Source organism: Eumetopias jubatus, unplaced genomic scaffold (assembly GCF_037043125.1).
Source record: "Eumetopias jubatus isolate StellerSeaLion01/CBP00866 unplaced genomic scaffold, mEumJub1_p1.0 scaffold_6, whole genome shotgun sequence".
Lineage (NCBI taxonomy): Eukaryota > Metazoa > Chordata > Mammalia > Carnivora > Otariidae > Eumetopias > Eumetopias jubatus.
Window position 1 is genome coordinate 119604236 of NW_028274812.1, and position 12084 is coordinate 119616319.

A 12084-nucleotide genomic window follows, 5' to 3' on the forward strand; every position below is an offset into this window, starting at 1 on the left:
ATTTTCACATTATACCAAATTAAACTTTCTCCCAATACACCAATCTACTCACAACTCTATTGCTAAACTTAAAATTTGTTTCAACTTAGTATGCAATAAGATTTTCCTGATTGTTTTTTCTAAACTGTCCAAATATTTGTCTCATTTCTTTTTCAGAGAGAAGGAAGGAAGAGCAAGGTAGGCATTTTATCTTCACATAAGTACAAATCACATAATCTAAGCAATGTCAGCTCTTGACTGTATGAGAGCAACACTGGGCATCTTGGCATTGTGTTGAACCAAGGACTTTGGTAGTAAACGAACTGATTTGACCTTCTGTTATTTCATTTGCAGATCACTTCTATTGCTTTAACCTCAGTTTACTCTTTTGCATAAGCATCATGATTTCTGAAGCACTTTTGGTGATCAAATGTGATGCTGCTTGTGAAGCATGTATCACAGAGCTTAGTGCAGAGAAAGCACTTAATGAATGTCAGTGGGGATGCTGGTGATGATGGTGGGGGTGATGAGGATGATTATGACGACAATGATACCATGCTTAAAGAAGACTCTACGAAATTATTTTGGGGGATGTTAAGTTCAGTCACAAGAAATTTAAAATTATTTTTCTGCTTTACCATTTGACATAAAGCAATGTGGAATCCCATAAGTTCTTCAGTAAAACACCTAGAAAATAAATATAATCTTTTTTTCTCTGAAGTGGCTAACCTATTATACACACAATAGGAGAAAAGATTTTTGCAAGATTTTTTGTTTGTTCTGTTTGTTTCATAATGATTTTTATATTACTTTTTTTTAATTTTTCAGATGAACTTCGGAAAGAAAATGGTAAAATTTAATGACTATTTACAAAATATGATATTCCTATTGTCCGTGTCATAGTGATTTTCACATTACTCTGTTTTATTTTCAGGTGAACTTCGGAAAGAAAATGGTAAAATTTAGTGACTATTTACAAAATATGATATTCCTATTGTCCGTGTCATAGTGATTTTCACATTACTCTGTTTTATTTTCAGGTGAACTTCGGAAAGAAAATGGTAAAATTTAATAATTTATTTACAAGATATGATCTTCCCATATGGATTTTTGCTTGCTTTTTCCTTTTCCATTCCTCCTACTTTCTCTACATAATTTACTTTTATGATTTTCATTTGTGTTTATTTTATTACTATTTCCCTTACCTGTTTCTTGCTTTGTTCTTCTCCCATTAGTTAACTCACTTCTGTCATTCATCCCTATCTTAATCTAATGTATTATTTTTCAGCTGTTTCCTTGATGTTAGCAATAACTTCTTCTAGTAGCTCTGAGATAAGTGAAATCTAATCTGACAATGTATTTGAAAGAGCTCTCATGGTTCTTGCTGTGCCAACAATCTGATTCTAAGTAAAACTGAAACTCTTATAAGCAAGGCACTATTTTTTTCAAAAAATGTGCAATAGATTGTTCCTTATAGAGAACAAACACTACTACTCTCTCTACCTTTTAACTGAAGTCTCAGCTGGCTGAACCCAAAGTGAAGGATTATGGCATAGTGAGTGAGTCTTTAATCTGCAGTTTAACATACCTGGGTTTAAGTCATTGATCTGCCCATTTACCAACAGAAACTTCATCATGTTATTGACCCCTTTGATTCTCAGATCTTTATTCTGTAAACAGAGGAGTACTACTTCACCATTATGTTGCTAGCATTCAACTGAGTAATTATATAAAGCCATTAAATAATACCTATCTCAGTGGAAGCATTGAATAAATTGTAGCTATTACTACACAGATGATGGATAGTATGACTACATTACATTCATTAATATCAGCATTTGAAAATAGTTAAAAAACAATATATCACTGGGGATTTTGGCAATTTTCTCTTGAATTTCAACTGTAAAATAATTTATCCATGTAAGCATGTGCTATATTTTTGCTTTGTTTTGTTTTCAATAAGTGTTCTAGAAAAGTGAGGGCTTTTTTAAAATTTTAATAGAGTAACTTATTTCACATGTAATTCTTTTAAGGAACTTTAATTTTTCTTTTCTCTGTGACATTAAAATGGGGTTTTCACTTTTGTATATCAGGAGAATTGCAAAAGGAAATTGGTAATTGTATTCCAATAGTTAAAATATTTGCAAGATATTATATTGTGGAAATCCCATGCTTCACTTTATCCTGTTCCTTTACCTCTTTATTTTGGGTGTCTTTTACATTTTCCTATTGCCTCTTTATATTGCAGTTATCATGCTAAGAATGATTTACCTGCTTATTTTGATTAAGTCCTAAAAATCATGTAAGTCAGCTTTATTATATCCATAAGAAATAATTTATAAGGGAGCAATGGCTTGACTAATATGATAGTGATAGAGTATCAAAAAATGCATGTCTTCGATAAAGTCCCAGTCTTCTATGTACATTTCCTTTCAGATCAGAGAAGAACCCAATTTAGGAATGGTAAGTAGCTCAGAAGTTCTTTCATGGCAGTTTTTAAATTCCACAAATAGTAAGACTCCTAACTCTACTCTAAACCCTGTTCCCACGAGTCGGGCATACTATACCATTGCCTGTGTTCACTGTGTAGGAGCATAAATGGAAGAGAATCTGTAAAGTTAGTTAACTCATTTTTCCCTAATTTGGAATATCCTTTTCACTTCGTGTCACTTTCTTAATTCTTTATCTCTTCACTCTGTTCTTCCTAATTCCTTTCTTTTCTTATTTGCTTCCATTTTCCATCCTTCTTTTCTATCTTTATCTCAAACTATCCACCTTTCTATCATCACTCCTTCATTTTCTATCTCCCTTATTTCCTTTCTTCTTTTTATTATTTTTAGTTTGCCTTTTTTTCCTGAGTTTATATTTTTCCACACACATACACAACTCAACCATTTTCTAGTTCAGGTAAGGAATGGTCACATGCTTGTGAGGAAGGAAAGTGACAGAGAGATAAATATGTAACTGAATACTTAGAGAATGCCAGTGATGAGAAGAGAGAAAAAGATATGAGAAGGACCAGGAAAGGGTAATAATATTTCATCATCTTGTTCCCTTGCAGGCTGGCAGAACACATCATTGTACCCTGGTGAGTACATTGCCTTGACCATGATAATCTTCCCTGATTCTAAGATATATAATTAAGCTCCTAAATTCTGCAAGATATCATGCTACTAACTACTACATGACAGAGAAAAATGTATTGTAGATAACTTCTGTTCTATAGAAAACTTACCAAGATATATAAATTACTTTTCTTTCCATCTTTTTCTAACCTGTGTCTCACAGGACATTTACAAGTTAATTAAAGAAGATATTAAGAAATAAAAAGAGTATCTTGTCAGTTTAATAAATTTACTTTTTCCCTTTTCACAATTCCAAGGAGGTTTTATATTTATGTGAATTAATTCTAGCTACTCTTTCAAATAAACATCAAAATGTGAAATAGTTTAGCAAGCTAGATTGTATTTCTAATGTGTATACAAATATTCCTGGTTAAGAAGACCTACTTGGGAGATGTCCTCTAAGCAATGACTTTGATCTGGACTCTTTCATTGTGTAACTTCCCAATATTCTCGATGTCCTTCAATGCCAGTCAAAAAATTTTTTTTAAGATTTTATTTATTTAATTGACAGAGAGAGACACAGTGAGAGAGGGAACACAAGCAGGGGGAGTGGGAGAAGGAGAAGAAGGCTTTCTGCAGAGCAGGGAGCCCGATGCAGGGCTCGATCCCAGGACCGTGGGATCATGACCTGAGCCGAAGCCAGACGCTTAACTCCAGTCAAAATTTTTTGAGAAAAAGAAATGTGAAGATCACCAAAATATATAGTGTTTTGTGGCAGGGGTTGAAAAGGCATTGACCGGACGCCTGGGTGGCTCAGTTGGTTAAGCAACTGCCTTCGGCTCGGGTCATGATCCTGGAGTCCCGGGATGGAGTCCCACATCGGGCTCCCTGCTCGGCGGAGAGTCTGCTTCTTCCTCTGACCCTCTTCCCTCTCGTGCTCTCTATCTCTCATTCTCTCTCTCTCAAATAAATAAATAAAATCTTAAAAAAAAAAAGAAAGAAAAGGCATTGACCACTTATGTCTACATAGGCCAGTCTGTCATGTGGTTTCACCTAGACACAATGGAGCTGGGAAAGGTGGTTTAGCTGTTTTCCCAGAAAAACAGAAAAGCAATGAGTATTGTTAGAGTTTTGCCATCTCTACAACAAGCTGTCTTTCAGGTAACAAGGATCAATTTAATGTTTCTTTTCCTGTATCTATCTAACTTGGTCCTTTTTCAAAAAGAGAAGCCAAGGGTCCATGGAGTCACTGCAACAAACCCTAAGGCCAAGATCTTTAGGAGATGCCCACTCGTCTTCTGTCAGTGGATGTAACTCTTCTGGATTGTGAAATCTGTGTACTCAAAGAAAAGAGTTGTCTGTACCCTCCATTCCATACTTAGACAATGCAATAAAACATGGAATAAAAATTTTTGTTTAGAATAAGGAAGGAGAAAGCACCACAGGCATCATTTACCAACAGCAGTAAGAATTTCCACCAGGCCATGTTGTGAAGGCCCCCTATTCTGAGGGTGGAGGAATTTTCCTGATTATGTAGACCCTTATTTTGCTCTTAACATGTAACTTGCTTCTTGTTTTCCTCAGTAGCCCTTAGCTCTGCCCCACTTCAAACACATAGTGGCATAGCACTCTTCTGGCTTGTGCAAATTTACTATTACAAAATATGCTTTGCAGCTTTCATGCTTACAGAATTTTTTTACTCAGCTCATTTTTTTTTGGAAAAAAGTGTTATTGGATATAATTTACATACCATACATTTAACTAAGTGTTCACACATTTTTTGAAAATCAATTCAATGATTTGTTAATACATTTACACAGTTGGGCAACAACCATCAAATCCAGTTTTTTTGGAGATTTCTATCACCCCAAAAGATCTTTTGTTTCCATTTTCTGCCAGTCCTTTCCCAGGCTCAGGCAATCCCTAGTCTACTTTCTCTTATAGCTTTGCCTTTTGGATATGTATAATTGGAATCATGTAATACATGGCCTTTCTTGTCTGTTTTTTTTTTAATTTAACATGTTTTTGAGACTCTCCTTTTAGCATGTTTTAGTACCTTGTTCCTTTATATTGCCAGATAGTATTCCATTGTAAGGATATGCCACATTATGCTTATTCATTCCCCAGATAATAGGTATTTAGAATACTCCCATTTTTTTATAGTTTTAATTTAAATTCTAGTTAGTTAACATATAGTGTAATATTAGTTTCAGGAATAGAATTTAGTGATTCATCCACATATAACGCCTTGTGCTCACCACAGTACTTGCCCTCCTTAATACCCATCACCCATTTAGCCCATTTGCCAAACCCACCTCCCCTCCAGCAACCCTCAGTTTGTTCTGTATAGTTAAGAGGCTGTTTTATGGTTCTCTCTTTTTTCTCCCCCATTTCTTAAATTCCACGTATGAATGAGATCATATGATATTTCTCTTTCTCTGACTGACTTATTTCACTTAGCATAATACACTCTAGCTCCATCCACATTGTTGCAAAATGGCAAGATTTCATTCTTTCTTATGGCTGAGTAATATTCTACACACACACACACACACAATTTCTTTATCCATTCAACAGTCAATGAACATATGGGCTCTTTCCATAATTTGGCTATTGTAAATAATGCTGCTATAAACATTGGGATGAATGTGCCCCCACGAACCAGTATTTTTGTATCTTTTGGGTAAATATTTAGTAACACAATTGCTGGATCAGAGGGTAGTTCTCTTTTTAACTTTTTGAGGAAACTCCATACTGCTTTCCAGAGTGGCTGCACCAATTTCCACTTTTGAAGCCTTATGAAAAATTCTGCTAGGAACATTCACATACATATCTTTGAATGAAAATGTGTTTTATTTTTTCTTGATTATAGACTTAGGAGTGGGAATTCTAAATCATATGATAAATTTATGTTTAAAATTTAATGAAATTATAAAATTGTTAACCAAGTGTCTGTACCATTTTACATTTTGGGCAGCAGTACATGACAGCATTTGTTATTATCTATAATTCTTATTATGGTCTTCCTAGTGGATGTGAAGTAATCTGTTTGTGGTATTAATTTGAATTTCTCTAATGTAAAATGATGTTGAATATTATTTTATGTAGTTTATAGCCATTTGTATTCCTTCCTTGATGAAATATCTATTTATTATTTTGCCATTTTTAATTTAATTTTTATTTATTTTTAAAAGATTTTATTTATTTATTTGAGAGAGAGAGCAAGAGAGAGAGAAAGAGCATGAGTGGGGGAGGGGAAGAGGAAGTGGGAGGGGGAGAAGCAGATTCCCCACTGAACAGGGATTCCAACATGGGGCTCCATCCCAGGACCCTGGGATCATGACCTGAGCAGATGCTTAAACAACTACGCCACCCAGGCACCCTATTTTGCCATTTTTCCATTGGAATGTTTGTCATCCCATTTTTGACTTTTAAGAAATCTTATATATTTGGATACAAATATCTTATCAGATAAATTGTTTGAACATATTTTCTTCTATATGTGTATTGTCCTTTCATTTTCTTATTCGTATATTTTGAAATGCAGAAGTTTTTATTTTGATGAGGTCCAATTTATCAGTTTGTTTATAACAAGCTTTTGGCTTCATATTTCAGAAGACCTTGCATAATTCAAGGTTTCAAATATTTTTCTCCAATTTTTTCTATTGAAAATCTTATAGTTTTAGTTCTTGCCTTTAGGTCTATGACACATTTGAGTTCATATTTTGTGTGGGGTGAGGGAAAGATCCCAATACATCTTTTTGCATGTCGATATCTGATGTACCAGCACCAACTCTTGAAAAGACTGTATCTTTCCCCATTGAATTGCCTTGGCATCTTTTGAAAATATCAATTGATCATGAGTTGATTTCTGGATTTAAAATTGTGTTCCACTGATTTGTCTGTCTTCATGCCATTCTCTTCATATTCTCTTCATTACTATTGTCTTATAGTATGTTTTAAAATTTGAAAATGTAAGTCTTCTCATTTTGATCTTCTTTAAAAAATTGTTTTGGCTATTCTGGTTCCTTTGCATTTCCATATGAATTCTAAAATCTACTTGAAAATTTCTCAAAAAAACAAAAACAAAAAAAATCTGGAATAATTCTGTTAGGAATTGCGTTGAATCAATAAACCTGGGGTGAATTGCCATTTTAAAGACTTATTTATTTATTTGTCGGAGAGAAAGAGAGCACTCACAAGCAAGGGGAGTGGAAGGCAGAGGGAGAAACAGAGAGTCAGACCCCTCAGAGCAGGGAGCTGGGTGTGGGATTCGATCCCAGGACCCTGGGATGATGTGGGCCGAAGGCAGGCAGACGCTTAACCGTCTAAGCCACCCAGCCCCCCTGAATTGCCATTTTAATATTAGACTTTCTATTCATGAGCATAGACTGTTTCTCTTTTTACTTATATCATCTGTATTGTCTCTGCAATGTTTTGTAGTTTTAGTGTACAAATCTTACACTTTTTCATTAAATTTCTTCCTATTTGACATTTTTTGAAATTGTGAATGGAATAGTTTAATTTCATTTTAGACATGATTAAATTTTGTGTATCAACTTTTTTATCCTGTAACCTTGTTGAATTTATTGATTTAGTTCTAGTAGACTTTAGTGGACATTTGTATGATTTTCTTCAGGAATGATGAGTCAACTGTTAATAAAAGGAGATTTACCTCTTTTTTCAAATCTGAATTCTTTTTTTTTTAACTAACTGCATAGAATCTCCATTACAATGTTGAAAAGAAATAGCAAAAGCAGACATCCTTGCCTTGATCCCTACCATGAAGTGAAAAAAATCATTATTTTATTATTAAGTATTTCATCTGTTGTATATTTTTCATAGATACAGTTTATCAGGTTGAAAACTGCCTTTCTGTTTCAGTTTATTGATTTTTTTTTATCATGGTGGGTATTGGATTTTATCAAATGCCTTTTTCTGTGCCTATTGTGATTATGATTATGTCATTTTATTGATTATTTTATTAGTATGGCTTGTTACATTAATTGATTTTCACACATTAAGGTGATCTTACACTCTGGGCACAAACCCCACTTGATGGTGGTCTATAATCTTTTTTGTATGTGTTATATTCTGTTTGTTAATTTTTATTGAGAGATTTTGCATTTGTATTCATGAAGAATATTTGTGATGTCTTTTCTGGCTTTGGTATCAGTGTGATACTAACCTCCTGGAATTAGTTGAGAAATATCCCTCCCTCCTTTATTTTCTAGAGGATTTTGTTGACTATTGCCATTATTTATTTTTTAAATTTTTGGTAAAGTACACTAGTAAAGCCAACTGGGCCTGGGAATTTCTTTGTAGAAATTTTATAATTAATAATTCTTGTAATTGTATAATTAATAATTAATATCTTACTTGTTAGAGATCTATCTAGATCTTCTATTTCTTGAGTCATTTTCAGTAATTTGTATTTTAAAGAATTTATGCATTTCATCTAAGTCTAATTCAGTGGCATAGGGCTTTTCATAGAATTCCCATTTTAGCCTTCTAATTTCTGAGAGTTTAATACTGATGTCCTGTCTTGCAAAATCCCCTTTTGTGTGTGTGTGTGTTGATTATTGTGGCTTTTAAAAAAATTTTTTTAAGTTTTTATTTAAATTCCAGTTAGTTCACATACAGTGTAATATTAGTTTCAGGTGTACAGTTTAGTGATTCAACACTTCCTTACAACACCTGGTGCTCAACATAACAAAGTGCCTGTGCTTCTTATTATTGAACTTTGCTGACTTTTCTAAGAAGGAACATTTATTTAACTGACTGAGACAGTCAAATATTGAATTTAGGGTTTTCTTCATTGATTTCTTTAATGTTTTTAAAAAGATTTTATTTACTTATTAGAGAGAAAGAGCATGAAGGAGGGGAGGCACAGAGGAGAGGGAGAAGCAGACTTACCACTGAGCAGAAAGTCCACAGCATGGTTCCATCCCAGGACCCTGAGATCTTGACCTGAGCCGAAGGCAGATGCTTAACTAACTTAGCCACCCAGGCGACCCTTCTTCACTGATTTCTAATTTCATTATTTGCTTACTTTTGATTGCTTCAAGCTCAGTTTATTATTCACTTTTTAGTCTCTTTAGGAGAAGCTTAGTTTATTGGTTTAATTAGTAATTGGTTTAATTCTCCTTTTCTATATCAGACATTTAAAACTAAATTTCCCTTTAGGCACTGCTTTTAGCTGCATCCAATAAATTTTGGTATGTAATGTTTTCACTTTCATTCAACTCAAAATATCTTCTAAATTCTCTTTTGATTTCCTTTTTGTTCGACAGATTATTCATAAATATATTGTTTAATACCAAATTTTTCTTTGTTTCTAAAATTTGCTCCTGTTTTTTATTTTCAACTTAATTCCATTTTAATGAGAGAAGATCCTTTTATGGACTTTTTTTATTAATCATTTTAGTTTTTCCTAAGTGTTTCTCAATTTGTGGTGTGCCCTTTGTGAATTTCTAGAATTCAACATTTCCAATTTGAGAACTTTTCTAGTTTTATTGTTGCTTTGGGAGAGAGAATTTACCAAGCCATTCATTCAGCCATTACAGAAGCCCTATGCTTCATTTTATTTTTGACATTTTCCTCTGAATTTTATAGGCTTCTCATATATTTCCTCCCAGTTAGTTTCATGTAGCAAGAACTATATCCAAAGTAACTGTAGACATATTTGCCAATCTGATTTATTTTCTTATACATCTCCTTTTATGGTTGGTTTCTTGAAGCTACCTGAAGCAACTATGAAAAATCCATCATCTTAACTTGTTCTTTTCCTTAAGTCACTTTGTTCAATAAAGAAATTGCCCTATTCCTTTGTGCTAAAAATACACTATTTAACTTCATCTCTTCTCTGGGGTAGTCTAGAAAAGTGATTACCATACTTGTTCTGTAAGGATCCATATTGTAAATAGTTTAGGGTTTGTGGGCTATATGGTCTCTTCACAATTACTCAATGGTGCCTTGTACACTAAGGAGCCATGGGCAATACAAAATGAATTAGTTTGGCTGTCTTCCAACAAAACTGTATTTATAAAAACAGTTGGTGGGCTAATTCTTGATCTAGAAAAGGTCATCTTTTTAAACTCTGATAAGTGCCCATTTTTTTGAGTTTTTCCATTTATTTTGATTTATGTCCTAAAAAAGGTAAATAATTATTTTGAAAATGAATAGTTTTTTTTCAATAGGTTGTTAAAAACAGATTCAATGAATGTTCTCTTTTCAAACACATTCCTTCATATCTGCAGTCTGTTTAGGACACATGATATGCTTTTCAAATGATCATAGGCAACAGTTTTAGCAAATGTTTTCTCTACTTATTATGGATGTCTGTATTTGTAGTCAGTTTTATCTGTTCTGTCATGTCTCCATTTTTAGGGTCTTTGGTCTTAGGCTTGTACCTAGGGGAGGAGTGGGAAAGTGTTATAATGGGAATAAGAATGAAAAAATATCATATGAACTATTTTATTGTCAAAAGTATAAATGTTATGATTCCTGCTGTGCACATTTTATTGACCATAACTCAGTCACATAAACTCACCTAAATGCAATGGGGTGGGGAATGGAGACATGTAATTTCACTGCCTACTTAAAAAGAAGATAACTATCTTGGGAACATCTCTAGTCTATACTGAAGAAAATACAAATTAGAGGAATTAATCTTTATGGGAATATTTAACAAGAAAAGCAGTGAAAACTTTAGGTCAAGCAAACATTACTTAATAAATTTGGGACATTAACAAAAAAAGTATTAGAAGGAAGAAATTACCTCTTGTGCCAATAAATTCAAATATTAGGTCTGATAATGCATATTTATGTTCTTTTCAGACTGGAGGAAAGAATTTTTCCAGGCTGGTGAGTCATTCCTTGATGGTCTAAGAGGGCCTCTACTCCTTATGCTCCAGCTCAGTCTCAGGAGAAGTTGCTGGAGAGCAGATGAAAAACTCCAGTGAGAATATATATCCTCCCACAACCCCGAGATATTTCAGGCTAACACAGCTATCTCTGCTTCCAGGATCACTCTAACCTTTTCAGAGAATATTATTCTGTCTTTCAGAGAATATTATTGTCTTTGCAGCAAATGTTATTCTAGATCCAGCCACAGCCCATCCTGCCCTCATCTTGTCTCAAGGGAACAAATGTGTAACATGTGGAACGAAGTCTCAAGATCTGCCTAAGGACCCAAGGAGATTTAATTTCCTTCCCTGTGTTCTGGGTCACCCAGTCATCACCTCGGGGAGGATTTACTGGGAAGTAGACATCAGAGACAGTGGAGCCTGGGACCTGGGAATATGCAGCGATAATGTAATGAGGCAGGGGAGGATTTGTGTAAAACCTGAGGATGGTTTCTGGGCCATCAGGTTTTATAAAAGTGAGTACTGGGCACTCACCTCTCCAGAAATGCAGCTTACTCTAAAAGAGACCCCTACCAGAGTGTGTATTTTCTTAGAGTATGAGGATGGACGTATCTCATTCTATAATATGACAGATAAATCCCACATTCACACCTTCTTTCAAGGTTCCTTTAATGGGTCTCTAAGGCCTTTTTTCAGGCTTTGGCTCGGTGATTCAAAACATGTGACCATCTGTCCAGTGCCTGAAGCATAACCCTTACTGTGGTCCCTCCCCTGTATTAGGAGCACCTAAGACCTGCAGTGTGGATTGAAGCATGAGGAAATGACATGAATTCTCCTATACCAGAAGCAAATTATTTTTCCTTGTCCTTTTCTTTGGTTCTCCCTAACATTTTATGTCCTTCATAAATGACTCCCCAAAGGCATGGTGAAGTGTGGAAAAGTGTATGTTGCTTATGCTACGTTTAATGAAAATATATATACATATAAAACATACACACTGATATAATAGAATCATTTTATTTCTATAAATGTATACAGGGAACTAGTGTGTGTGATTGTTCATACAATGTTGAAACTTTAATATCTGACAAAGGTAGGAATAAAGAGAATAACATTTTATTTTATACTCTTTTATACCTTTGGGTTTTGTACTATGTTTATAAAGTGATATG

General features: G+C 34.1%; 1 protein-coding gene across 1 annotated transcript; it reads left to right on the forward strand.

Annotated features, from left to right (window-relative positions):
- Positions 1-380: 380 nt before the first annotated feature.
- On the forward strand, positions 381-11663 carry LOC148164139 (butyrophilin subfamily 1 member A1-like). The gene is made up of 9 exons (XM_088023767.1): positions 381-471; positions 808-828; positions 914-934; positions 1020-1040; positions 2013-2093; positions 2416-2442; positions 3041-3067; positions 10884-10910; positions 11134-11663. Exons 1-9 carry the CDS (start codon positions 381-383, stop codon positions 11661-11663), a joined length of 846 nt encoding a protein of 281 aa, XP_087879893.1.
- The last annotated feature ends 421 nt before the right edge of the window (positions 11664-12084 follow it).